Genomic DNA, 14,382 nt, shown 5'->3' on the forward strand with positions numbered 1-14,382 from the left:
TAGCACTTGGTTGGTGATAATTACAACATTCCTGTAATTCATTAAATACATCCCTGAATTACTGATATGTACTCTCAACCTTAATGCCATTTTAACACAGTTTGGGCTGGTCCACACTAAGCCCCCAGTTCGAACTAAGATACGCAACTTCAGCTACGTGAATAACGTAGCTGAAGTCGAAGTATCTTAGTTCGAACTTAAAGGTACTTACTTAAAGGTCCACACGCGGCAGGCAGGCTCCCCCGTCGACTCCGCCTACTCTCGCGGAGCAGGATTACCGGTGTCGATGACGAGCACTTCCGGGATCGATTTATCGCGTCTAGACAAGACGCGATAAATCGATCCCAGAAGATCGATTGCTTGCCGCCGAACCAGCGGGTAAGTATAGACGTACTCTTTATCTGGAAATTTCCTAGGTGTTTTTTTTAATTAAAAGTTTCATGCATTAACCATATACAAGAAACCAAAAGAGGATGTTGCCATGTAATATTTCTAATTTGAAGATGCCACGTATCAACCTTGAATCTTTTATTTTAACTTTTTATGGTCATATTCACAAGTATGCTGTGGCTGCTTTGTCATTCTGGAGCAGCATGAAAGCAGCCAGAACTTACTGACCAGTTAACTAGGTTTAAACTGCTTTGCAATGCAAATCAGCCAGAGTTCATACCCCCTGTTTCTCTGTCTTCTGCTCTCCAAATTCCTCCTGCCTCTTGCACCTCCCTACCTTCCTCTGCATATGCACTCTCAAATCCCTCCTTGTCCTCCACACACTCCTGACTGCACCCACCCTTGTTTCACCCTTTTTCTGGCATTCCTTCTATTCTCTTGCACATGCACACGTAGGCCCCTAATTTCACCCTCCTGCCTTCTCTGTTGCAGAGGCATGGTGCAAAGGGTAGCTTCTGAAAAGAAATAGTTGGGCTTATAATAATTGAAAGCTTTTTTTCCAGAGCCTGAGGCATAAAAAAAGCCTTTCCTTCAGAGAAATCCACTAAGACAGTGGTTCTCAAACTGGGGCCGGCGCTTGTGTAGGGAAAGCTCCTGGTGGGCTGGGCCGGGCCGGTTTGTTTACCTGCCTGGTCCGCAGGTTCAGCCGATCGCGGACCCGGCTGGTAAACAAACCGGCCCGGGCCGCCAGGGGCTTTCCCTACACAAGCGCCGGCTCCAGTTTGAGAACCACCGCACTAAGAACTGCCTTCTTTTAAAACTGCGGCTATTGTTCATCAATTAGATTGGATCTAGTTTTCAGCTAGATGTAGTTTAGATACCTATTTAAAAATGAAATTAAAAAATATACCTCTAAACTTTACACGATGAATAATTTGAATTGTCTGTCTCTTTTGCTCTGGAAGTTCCCCAGCTGTTGTTGATGATCCCTGGGTACGCCAGGAGTCTTGTGGTTTCTGTAAAATTAAACCTGATGCTGTTTTCAGCCTGGAATAACTCCACAGTCTCCGTATATTTGTGTTGTTTCACTACAATTTTGTCTATTTGAGCCCATTTATTCTTCTTGGAAGTCTCTGCCTTCACTTTGAAAAGAGGCTAAGGCACTACTAGAGTGCCTGAAAGTACCTTCGAGCCCTAAGAATTAGTAGATGACTAGTAAGTGTGCTTAAATTGAAGCTAACTGTTCAAAAACCTGTTCTAACTGGAATCTATTTATTCTTAATTAGGTTGCCATGATGACGTAGTTAAAATTGTGGAACTAGCCTGCAAACATAATCTTTGCATAATACCATTTGGTGGTGAGTATTGTACCTTTAAAAATTTTGGTAGGGTAAATTTAAACTATAAAGTTACATATTTCTTTAAATTCAATTCAAGTGGCTAGTGCTAGTGGCATGAAGTCATGGCAATAAATCAGCCAACTCTACACAGGAGTAACTTGAGCATTTAGAGGTGTTGAGTATATATTTATAAAGTATTGTTTAAAGTAGTAGTCATATGTCAAGACTTTGGCAAGGTTAATAATTACTTTAATTTTGAAGACAAATAGATCCCATAGAATTTATAATCTTATTTGCTGTGCTTGGTTCACTGAAATCTAGTGGAAGCCTTTTACATCTGTCAGCACTTGAATGTTTCACTATATAAGAGGAGCAATTTATTTTTTGAGGTGGCGTCTGCATATTCCCACTAGCGCTGCTGCACTTTGGGAACCTTCTAGAAGAGCAGTTTCCATTTGGGCCTGAATGAGCATGCAGCACCAAACATTCGGAGCAGAAGTTACAAGAAGTTGTGCAGGCAGTTCCTTCTTTTTTGGCAGTTAGGTGTGGGCATATATTTTTCTCTTGGTAATTTCTGAAGTATCAAGTCAGTTCAGATTCCTGAAGTCTGAGCCCAAGCATTTGATGTGCCTCAGAGAAAACCATTCCTTGGTATAGCGTTTTACACGCTGGGCCTTTTACACAATAGGCTCAAAAGGACAGGCGCATTCAGATCCTGACATTTCTCATGAAGGAAGGTCTTGTGGCCAAACCCCCTCAGATTTGTCCTCAGTACAGAGACGGAGAGGCCTTTCAAGTCCTGTGTTGGGAAACAGAAGATTTTAGTCCTGGAACTGACAACTTTCGTAAGCTCCAAGTCCTCAGAGCAGTGTCAGGATCTGGGGTAGTTCTGGCATTGAGGAAACCACTTCCATCATCATCTGTCTGGTGCCTAGATTTGTCCGTGCTGGAGACTTCAAAAGTGCCTCTGTCCTCAAGGGAGTCTGTGTGTTTTGTATGGACTCCCCATTTCTGAAGTCTTTCAGCTCTGTGGAAGCCTCTAGCTGAGTTTGCTTCTTATTCATCCAGAAACAGTCTCGGTTGGGCTTGACATTTTTGGAGACCTCAGTTGTGCTCTTCTTTGCCCTTAAGCATATAAGGGTAAGAAAATAGGGCTAGGAGAGAATCTCTGCCTTGGAGCATTCTGTGCCATTACAAAAGAGAAACATTATCACATATCCAGGGAGTGCAATAGGCAGATTGGAGGCCCCTTTTCTGCCTCTTGTAATTCCGAGGGTGCCTCTGTCTCTTTAATTTATTGCAGAACTCGAGGATTCAATCAGACTTCACCCTTCTTTGGTGACCATGTAGGTGATAACTGTCAGTGAGCCTGTGTCTTCCAACATAGTACTCACTCTGTGCCAGAATGATCTACTGGAGATCCACATATAGATCTAGAGGATATTCCAGAGTCTCTTGATTTGAAAGTCTTTGTTTTGGGGCTATTTGAGTTGGCCTGTGTGCTGTCTGGCTTGGTCTTCCAGGTTTACCTGGACAGCTCAAGGAACAAGGCAACTTCACCTACCAAGAGTTAACATTACATGAAGAGCTTGCTCTCAATTCCCTGGGATAAGTTTATGCGGACTCCTTTTTTTTATCCTCACTTAATCTGTGAATAATGTTGCTATATTATTAGAGACCTTCCTCAACTTCTTGAGGATCAGAGGACCATTAAAAGGGGAGGGTAGCTGAGATATCTGCCTCTTTAACTCACAATTCTTCCTCTTCCAAAAAGGGTTCAATTTCAAATTCGACCTCTTTTGCTACATCCATTTGTAAAACCTGTCTTTTACCCCACCTCTGGTCAGATTCTGCAACAGGTATTTCAGTATTTCATATACTCATCTCTAGGTTTTTATGTGATCTCTCTAGCCTTTGAGGTCTCGAGCTGGCTGCTATGCAGTATATGATAAAAATGCCTTAGATTGATATCTTGGTCAAAAGGGGTGTGACCTTTGGTTTTATTCACACACTCATGCAGTTCTGCTCTCTCAACTTAGCATCTAGGTTTGATGCTTGCTTTAGGATGACAGCTTTGTGATTCTTGTTTAACTAGAACTCCTCAGCCCACTTTCCCGGGGCATTGTACTACTCGTTAGACTCCCATGAGCGGGAACATGTAGAGGTCACTTGAAGGAAGAAAGCTTACTTACCAGTAACTGTGGCTCTTTGAGGGTGGTGCTTCTCTGTATTTGCACCACACACACCTTTTCCCTCTTTAAAGTTCTATTCTGGGGTTTAAAAGAAGGGAATGAGATGGCTGGGGAAATTGATGGCCTTCTTTACCCTGTGCTCTGAATGTTTGGTACTACAAGGTGAAATTTGTGCAATTGAACAGGTACTCGTTTTATGAACTTTCAAGAAATTCTGAAACTCCAGGGGAACGTCCCACAAATGTGAATGTGCAAATGTAATGCACTCTCAAAGAAACAGTGTCACGCAACCTTTCTAAGTGACATGTGCCTCATACCTAAAATGTGTGTCTTAGTTAAATGTGGATAACCAATATCAAGGCAAACTATTTCAATCTAAGTTGATATTTCCAACATTTGCAGGAGGAACAAGTGTTTCTAGTGCTCTTGAATGTCCTGCAGATGAGAGAAGAACTATTGTTTCATTGGATACATCACAAATGGTATGTAATACAAATTTTAGGGGAAACCTCAGAGGAATTAACATTTAAGTGTACTGAAAACGTTTTAAAAGTTAAAAAATTACTGTAGTATTTCGTTGTTACCTGATACTGCAAGAGTAAAAAAGGGGGAAAAGAAGTTTGCCTACACCTTTTTTTTTTTTTTTTTAAATTGCTTCAATATTTTATTATATATCCAAAAGCAAATAGAATGCAACTTTGAAAAGCTGTACCATATATGTAAACTACTGGTCACTGGAAGCACACGCTATTCAGAGAGAGGTCCAGCATTGTTCTGTTGCTGGTGTTATCAGTGTATGCTGCATGATGGCCATTGTGAATGGACCTAACAAAATAGCAGTACATTTTCTTTTCTATTGAATGCCCCTTGTATTCTTGCTAATGACATGTGAATTTGCAGGTTACTGTGTAAAATAGCAGTATACAAAAATTTGTTACAAATAACACTCTTTGTTTTTTGTCTAAGACTCTTAGCATTTTTACCCCTGTGTAGAAGTTACAGGGGTCTTAAAGGGACAACATTGCATTAACAGTAAATGAGAACTACAGGTTGTAAATGAGTTTACTGTGACTTGATTAATTAACAAATCTGTTTAAAATATAGAAAATCTGATATGAGCATCAGATGTCATTAGTGAAACAGGAGAGTAAGGTGAAAAATGTTGTTGTCTGAACTACAAACTGAACATCTCTCTGAACTAGGGCTGTCAATTAATCGCAGTTAACTCATGCGACTAACTCAAAAATAATTGTGATTACCAATTGAAATATATTAACTATTTTTGGACGTTTTTTCTACATTTTCAAATATATTGATTTAAATTACAACACAGAATACAAAGTGTACAGTGCTCAGTTTGTTTTTATTACAAAATATTTGCACTGTAAAATGATTAAAAAAAGAAATAGTATTTTTCAGTTCACCTCATACAAGTACCATAATGAAATCTCTTTATTGTGTAAGTGCAACCTACAAATATAGATTTTTGTTTTTTGATACATAACTGCATTCAAAAATAAAACAATGTAAAACTTTAGAGCCTACAAGTCCACTCAGTCCTACTTCTTATTCAGCCAATTGGTAAGACAAACAAGTTTGTTTACATTTGTAGGAGATAATGCTGACGGCTTCTTATTTACAATGTCACATGAAAGTGAGAACAGGCGTTCACATGGCACTTTCGTAGCCAGCATTGCAAGGTATTTACGTGCCAGATATGCTAAACATTCATATGCCCCTTCATGCTTTGGCCACCATTCCGGAGGACATGCTTCCATGCTGATGACGCTCGTTAAAAAAATGATGCGTTAATTACATTTTGACTGAACTCCTTGGGGGAGAATAGTATGTTCCCTGCTCTGTTTTACCTGCATTCTGCCATGCATTTCATATTATAGCAGTCTCGGATGATGACCCAGCACATGTTGTTTGTTTTAAGAACACTTTCACTGCAGATTTGACAAAACTCAAAGAAGGTACCAATGTGATATTTCTAAAGATAGCTACAGCACTGAATCCAAGGTTTAAGAATCTGAAGTGTCTTCCAAAATCTAAGAGGGATGAGGTGTGGAGCATGCTTTCAGAAGTCTTAAAAGAGCAAAACTCCGATGCGGAAACTACGGAACCCGAACCACCAAAAAAGTAAATCAACCTTCTGCTAGTGGCATGTGACTCATGATGATGAAAGTGAACCTGTGTCAGTCTGCACTACTTTGGATAGTTATCAAGCAGAACCAGTCATCAGCATAGACGCATGTCCTCTGGAATGGTGGTTGAAGATGAAGGGACATATGAATCTTTAGCGCATCTGGCATGTAAATATCTTGCAATGCCGGCTACAACAGTGCCACGCGAAAGTGTGTTCTCACTTTCAGGTGACATTGTAAATAAAAAGCGGGCAGCATTATCTCCTGAAAATGTAAATAAATTTGTTTGTCTGAGTGAGTGGCTGAATAAGAAGTAGGACTGAGTGGACTTGGAAGCTCTAAAGTTTTACATTGTTTTATTTTTGAATGCAGTTATTTTTTGTACATAATTCTACGCTTGTAAGTTCAACTTTCATGATAAAGAGATTGCATTACAGTACTTGCATGAGGTGAATTGAAAAATACTATTTTGTTTTTTACAGTGCAAATACTTGTAATCAAAAATATAAAATGAGCACTGTACACTTTGTATTCTGTGTTGTAATTGAAATCAATATATTTGAAAATGTAGAAAACATCCAAAAATATTTAAATGTTATTCTATTATTAACAGTGCAATTAATCGTGAATAATTTTTTTTAATGGCTTGACAGCCCTACTCTTAACATATAATAGGTGCCTGTTATTCTGGTAAGGACCCGTTGCAGTAAAATACACCACTTAAAGAGAACTTAAACGTTGTTTGTCTCAAAGAGAACTACGGAACAGGAACAATGATATAAGATAGAACATGCATAAAGATCTGGTTTTTGAGGCACTGAGTGATTAACTGATCTGAGGAACTTAAGTTAACTAAGATGCATGTGTAATGAGGTTAAATGTTCAGTTACTTTAGGAGTATGGAAATAAGGATGTTTTTCTGGGTTTGAGTACCTTAACCAACTTTTAATGGGAAATGCTGTTTTTATGATGTGAAAGCTTTATATTTGAAAGACACTGTTAGGTAGCTGGCGTCAAACTTATTTTTTAAATTTCTGTAAAGATTTTACACAGCTTAATATTCATCAGTGCATTAGTTTTTCAAACTTCAGTGCATCTTTTTTGTTTGGATTTAAACAATCTTCTTTTGAGTGTGGGTCACATGTACACCGTGCACCTGAGCCCAAAAATTCTTGTGAATAGTGTCCATGCTCTGAGTCTGCATCCTAGGTCTCTGCATGATCAGTACTGAGGTTATAAAAGGAGGTGTGGCCTGACCACCTCTCCAGTTCCTCCTTGCTGCTGCATGGCCTGGGTTGTAATTCTGTGTCCAAAACTATCTTTGTACTGTCTCTCATATCTATAAATATAGTGGTTTATAGTTTTTAGTGTTTTTAATAGTCTTTATATAGTTCGTGTAGATCCATTTTCCCCCGCTATGGGGACCCTCTCCATTTCCTAGTCTCGGAAGGAGGACTGTGCTCAGAGTTTCAGAACTGTCTCCTGCCTTCTCTGCTTCTTGGTCAGTGATGACTACCTGCTCTGCCTTGAGGAGGCATGTAACTCCGCTAAGTGCAGTATCAGCTGCTCCTGCCCTCCCCAGACCCAAGAGGGATGAGAGCTTCAACTGAGCAAGTATTTCATGGAGAAAGCCATGAGACCCCAGTTGGATTCAGGCCAGGGAGACCATCCCCATTGTACATTGGTCTCCGTCCTTGAGCAGTTACCCTCCAAGCAGGAGTTCTGGACTAAAAGCCAGATCTGATAAATTCAAAGATCTGCTGTCTCAGGCTTCTCATAAGAGTAAGAGATGCTTTTACAGACACAAGAAAAGATCTTCCTCCAGATCTGGTCCCCCAACTCCTATCAAATCAGGTGAGTCTTCATGTTTGTGTTATAAAGACCTAGGCCTGCTTAAGCCTTCTGGCCATATGAGTAAGGCACACAGGAGCAAGGATCCACCTGTACTAGCATGTAAGCCGAACGAGCTTCTCCAACCTACTGACCGCTAAGCCTATAGATGTGCCAGATCCAACTATACTGACTACTAGGACGCCTCGCGCTCTGGAACACACTGAGACATCTACCTCCCCGGAGGATATTTTCACCCTGCCATATCCAGTCTCCCCTGCTTTCAGGTCCAGTCCTTCTGAGGGATGTTTCAGCATCAGAAGAGGAATCTACTTTGAGGAGAAAGAGCTTCTCTCTTGCTCCGTCCACAAGATGGAGTCTCCATCTACTGGCACCCACAGTATTGCTGATGGAACAAGATCAGACCCTTTTTGTCTGCTGAATCCAATATGCAGGATGAACCATCTCCTCCATAAAGGAAAATTAGCCTGGACAGGCTTTTAGAGTGTCTTGGTCTCATGCCCACCCACATAGCTCCCCTCGCCCTCCTCCGAGACTGCTATACCCAGTGTCTTGGGGTCCTCCCCAAGCAGCCTTCAAACCAGTATACTGGTCCTATTGGATCCATATAAGAAGCTTACCATCCATCTTCCGCTAAGCAATAGCAACTGGCTCCGCTGGAATATGTGAAGGAGGAAGACGAGCCAGACCCACCACTACTGGTGGTACCAATAGGCATATCGTCCTCCTCACCTGATGAGGCAGTTGTCCCAGCCACCCCATCCCTGCCTGATGAGCATTGACTATACCAAGAATAATGCAGAGGGTTGCAACTGAACTTCAGATCCCACTTGAGGACATTCTTGATACCTGACATAAGGCTGGACATCCTGCAGCCCAGTGGACCCAATTGGGTAGCCCTCCCAGTAAATGAGGCCATGGAATCAGCCAGTGTGGTATGGCAAACACCAGGATTATGTACCTACCCCTAAAAGGGTTGAAAGGTGATACTTTGTACCTGTGAAAGGGGCACAATTTTTGTTCACTTCCCCTCCCCCCCCCAACTCCCTAGTAGTACAAGCAGTCATGGAAAGATCCAGGGAACAGCTTGGAGAATGAACATTAATGTAAATAATGTAAATTAGGTTAAAGTTTAAAATCAACCATACAGACATTTGTTTGTTTTAAAACTGACTTCTAACTGGCACATCCCTATATTAAGAAAATAATTTCATCTGTTGGTGGATCTTCCTCCTTTTCTCCCTCCTCCTCAGAATCCAGGAACCGTGTCTTCAGAGTGGCTTTGCATAGTCACACTTTCAGGATGGCCCCAGCACCACTAATTTTATGGAAAGCAGTGCCCACTAGGGCAATACAAGTACCCCCCCCACCACCACCACCACTGAATATTCAAAGCTGCAGTTGTAAAATTAGGCAGTCCCAACCACACCAGTCCCTTCCTTTCTGTGGCAGGGTTAGGCTTTGGGGGCCTACTCTCAGTTTTCAGAGTGATCTAGTTATTTTAATAAAACACCTAATTTTAACTGTTAAATTGTATTCTGGTTGGTGCTGGGTAGTTTATACCGTTGAATGCATAGTCTGGGATTTTCAAAAGAGCCTTAAGGAGTTTGATGGCCAAATTACATTGAACATTAATGGGAGTTGGGTGCCTAGCTTCCTTAAGCATCTCTGAAAATCCCAGCCTTGGTTTTTTAATGAGATTAGGTTTCTTGTAGCTTTTTTTTTTTTTTTTTAGTAGGGACATTCAAGTCTCCAAAGACCTAGAAAAGAATGGGTTTGACCATTGTGCCTATATTTTCCCTCTATCACAGAAGGGCAAACTTGTCTTGCATTCTGATCAAGAATCACTTCACTGTGTAGCTTGGGTAGTGGGACAGTGAATTTCACAGAGCAAGTCATGTCAGGAAGAACAGGGCATTCAGCTGCAATCTAGATTCATTTACACTACAATGTTGCACTCCGAAGTGGAAAAGCCTTTCTCTATGGTTAGCAGATAGTATTCTACAGCCCAGCATCTTCTACAGTTCTGAGACATACGGATTGTTCTCCTCGTTTAGTGTTGTAGAGCAGCCTGTGCTGGCTGCGCCCCCTTCTCTGGCTTACCGCTAGAACTTGTATCTCTGTGGCCACAATTAGTTCCCATTGCTCCTGACCATTTCCTTTGCCAGTTCTATTTTTTATATGGGATTTTTGAGCAGTGGCAAGCAACCTTTACTCTTTCTTCCTTCCTCCCACTCTCCTAGTTCAGGTATGTAACAGCATGTGACAGATGCCTTAATGGATGCAAATTGATTCTCAGCCAGGGCCATGGCATGCAGTTCAGCAGCAGGCCACCACATCTGACAATGGCCCTGGACTGCGGATGCCCACTCCAAATAAATCCTGTTCTTTCTTTACGTGCTTTCGTAGTTGGGGAGAAGTTGGATAAGAAGGTGGGAGGCAGAGCTCCCAAACCAAAGCAGTCCTTTCCCATCCTATGCAGTGCCTCAAGAAAGGATTACAAGCCCAACAGGCAGAAATGCTCCTTTTGTCCAGCCTCATCACAAAAGTACCAAAGGAAAGATAGCAGTAGGTATGCCAAAGAAAACCCTTGACCCTTGCATCAGGTGGCAAAACCATAGGTGGTGGCAGTGACACCTCTTATAACTCACTGTGGCAACAAAAGGCTTTGCCTCTGATCAGAGAATATTCTACTTCTCAGATGAAGGGGCTCTATTCACTACACAAGTGGGTAAAAGAGGTAATAAGTTCAGGTTACTCCCTCAAACTAGGAACCTCACCTCACCTCACCCAGTCTCCCATTTCAAGCAACCCTATCAAATGCAAGCTAGTGCTAAACAAGATCTCACAACTTGCAAACATAGGAGCAATTTAATTGATATCCTCAGAAGAAAGGTTTTTAGGGCTAAACTCCATATTCATCTAGAAACATACCCGGGGATGGGGGAGTCAGAGCCCTCCTAACTGTCAAATGACTGAACAAATGGATGAAAATGATCAGATTCAGGATGGAGATCCTAGTATCAACAAGTAGCACCCCATCCAAGTTGATTCCTTGCCTCAGTGGACATAGCAGATCTACACATCCTCCTACATCCATGTCACCAGTATCCATGGAGATCTGTGTATTGCATGGCCCACTACCTGTATAAAATACTGCCATTCAGCCTTTTGTCTGGTCAGAACCAGACTCGCATCTCTGAGCACTCTCCTCTGTCCCTTCCTGGATGACATTTTGAACAGAGCTCCCACCAAAGAAGCAGCATACAGTGCCACAACATGTATAGTGGAGCTGCTTCAATTGCATGGCTTTGTGATAAACACCAAGAAAAGCTCATTGATCCCTTCTACAGAGATAGCTCAGCTGGGATGGATATAGACACATCTGTGGCCAAAGTTTACCCATCACTGGACAGATGAGAAAATCCAGAACCTGTTATCTGTTAAGGAATACACAGCTATCCACAACTTAGTATCTCCAGTCACTGGGCTTCCTAGTTTAATATATAGAAATGTCCCCTCGCAATATCAAGTGTCTCCAGAAGGTTCTCCTCATGGTGAGGAACCACAACAGGAATGTATGCAAGATAGATCCTGATCCCAAACCAGGTCCTGGACTCCCTTGGATGGTGGATGATCCCAGAGAATGTCCGCAAGGGTATTTCTATATCCCTTCCAGACCCACAGATACTCAGCCAGCCTGATGAGGTGGGGAGCATATCTGAGATAGAGAACAGTGCAGGGCACATAGAACTGCATAGAAAGGAACCGGCATCAACTTCTTGCAGCTCAGAGTGGTGAAGCCCTTCGAAGGTTCCAAAGCCACATACAGGGCAGCTACATTCTGGTGTAGTACTGTGTCCTTATCCTGTCATACTTAATGTCTTTATCAAAGTGGTGAGAGACCACGTGACTCAAACCCTGTGTTCACAATCACAGGTTTTGGAAGAAAACTTACTGGCCAGGGGTGCCACATTCCTTATTGCAGATGTCAAAAAGGCTGAGTTATCTGGATAAGACCAAAGCACTTAGGAAATCAACAAGTCAGCAAGATATTCGTAGCCTTTGGGTATCTGTCTAAAAATAGGCAATTTCTTGTAGTGCCAGAGTACCTTATGGTCTTCGAGCTCGCTGTCAGGGCTAAAGCAATGTTGAAGACATGCCTCGGTAATGTTTCTATCATAGAAAGCTGCAAATCGACACAGTTGAGTGGATCTGATCCTTTTTTCGAGAGAGCAGTTCCACAGTCCTTGTTTAATGAGAACTCCTCAGCCCACCTTTCTCAAGGCCTGTCATTCTCTCTAGACTTCCACAAGTGTGAATACATAGAGGCCAGCTTGGGGAGGGAAAGTTACTTTGGTAAGTAACTGGTTCTTCAAGAGTGTTCTCTGCGTATTCACACTGTCTGATCACCTTTCACTTTTCCTTGGAGTTTGACTTCAATAGAAAGTATGGGTTTTGTGGAAGGAGCATGAGGTGGTTGGGGCAGTCCAGTCCCCTTTACCTCTGTTACAAAGGTTTGCTGGCTCAAACAGGCACTGTTTTTCAGAGGATTCCTGGGGCTCAGCAGTGCTGAGATCCCCACACCTCCAAGAAAGTGCCTATAGATTTAACCTCTGGACCACATCTATGATTCTTTTGGTCATCAGAACTATTTTAACCTAAAACTAAAATAGCTTTGGGCCATGACATATTGACTCAGTGTGAATCATAGAATATCAGGGTTGGAAGGGACCTCAGGAGGTCATCTAGTCCAACCCCCTGCTCAAAGCAGGACCAATCCCCAACTAAATCATCGCAGCCAGGGCTTTGTCAAGCCTGACCTTAAAAACCTCTAAGGAAGGAGATTCCACCACCTCCCTAGGGTAACCCATTCCAGTGCTTCACCACCCTCCTAGTGAAAAAGTTTTTTCTAATATCCAACCTAAACCTCCCCCACTGCAACTTGAGACCATTACTCCTTGTTCTGTCATCTGGTACCACTGAGAACAGTCTAGATCCATCCTCTTTGGAACCCCTTTTCAGGTAGTTGAAAGCAGCTATCAAATCCCCCCTCATTCTTCTCTTCTGCAGACTAAACAATTCCAGTTCCCTCAGCCTCGCCTCATAAGTCATGTGTTCCAGCCCCCTAATCATTTTTGTTGCCCTCTGCTGGACTCTCTCCAATTTTTCCACATCCTTCTTGTAGTGTGGGGCCCAAAACTGGACACAGTACTCCAGATGAGGCCTCACCATTGTCGAATAGAGGGGAATGATCACGTCCCTCGATCTGCTGGCAATGCCCCTACTTATACAGCCCAAAATGCCATTAGCCTTCTTGGCAACAAGGGCACACTGTCAACTCGTATCCAGCTTCTCGTCCACTGTAACCCCTAGGTCCTTTTCTGCAGAACTGCTGCCTAGCCATTCGGTCCCTAGTCTGTAGCAGTGCATGGGATTCTTCTGTCCTAAGTGCAGGACTCTGCACTTGTCCTTGTTGAACCTCATCAGGTTTCTTTTGGCCCAATCCTCCAGTGTATCTACCACTCCTCTCAGTTTAGTGTCATCTGCATACTTGCTGAGAGTGCAGTCCACGCCATCCTCCAGATGGTTAATGAGTGTGGTAGAGAGTCTGGTAGATATTCCCTATGTATGTGGCAAAGATGCAATGTCACTATCCTTATAATATTCAGTTACAGAAACAATCTGATTTCATTCAGGTGATCAACAGGCACACAGTACAATTGCTACTTAGATTTTTATTTTCATGTACATTTATTGTAATATACTAGAGACCAGTATATTTGACATCTTGAAGCAAATGATTAAAAAGAAGTGTTACTAAGTGTTGCCATTTTCTGTGTGCGTCTTCAAATCATCTTCATTATGTAACTCCTCAGATGTTTTTCTCTGTCATCCTGGACAATGGGCTTACATCTCTTACTGTCAGGTGAAGGGTGTGGGGGGCAAAGCTCTTGTGATGCCATTCCTCCTGTAAAGCAGGCTGTCTGACTGAATTTGCCAATCCAGTTTTCTTTCTCCATCAAGTGGAGGCAACTCTTCTGGCTTTGCTAGGTTAGACTTTTGATTCTTATCTCTGGTTATTTTTCCTCAATTCTTTCTTTTGTCAGACTAGCTAGTTTAGAGTGTGATGCATTTTTTACTGAAGCATTCTCTCTTCTCCTTCTCATATTCATTCGTGCATTCTGGGGTGAATGTAGAGCATGGTCTGAAGCAGTAACTGTAGCCTTCAGTGATTTAAATATTTAAATTTAAGTTAAACTGAGCTAGGCTTGAACTTGTCTTGATAAATACCTCAGTTATAGTTTTGTCATTTTGATGTAAAACTCAAGAGGGCAGGTGCATGAAGGAATGGAATGTGACTTGCCTAATCGAATTCGCTTTTTACTCCTGGGCTGCACCAGAATATTTTTTATTCTTAGGCACTGATATTTAGATCATACAAGGATTCAATTATCTTGA

General features: G+C 42.1%; 1 protein-coding gene across 1 annotated transcript in view; it reads left to right on the forward strand.

The window, feature by feature from the left end:
- AGPS (alkylglycerone phosphate synthase) overlaps positions 1–14,382 on the forward strand; it is a 136,093-nt gene that overhangs the window by 37,031 nt on the left and 84,680 nt on the right. The window contains exons 6-7 of the mRNA XM_065413460.1: positions 1,677–1,748; positions 4,325–4,404. Coding sequence (XP_065269532.1) covers positions 1,677–1,748; positions 4,325–4,404 — 152 coding nt within the window. The remainder of the gene's footprint in view (positions 1–1,676; positions 1,749–4,324; positions 4,405–14,382) is intronic.

The sequence above is a fragment of the Emys orbicularis genome, chromosome 11, assembly GCF_028017835.1.
Source record: "Emys orbicularis isolate rEmyOrb1 chromosome 11, rEmyOrb1.hap1, whole genome shotgun sequence".
NCBI classification, from domain to species: Eukaryota; Metazoa; Chordata; order Testudines; family Emydidae; genus Emys; species Emys orbicularis.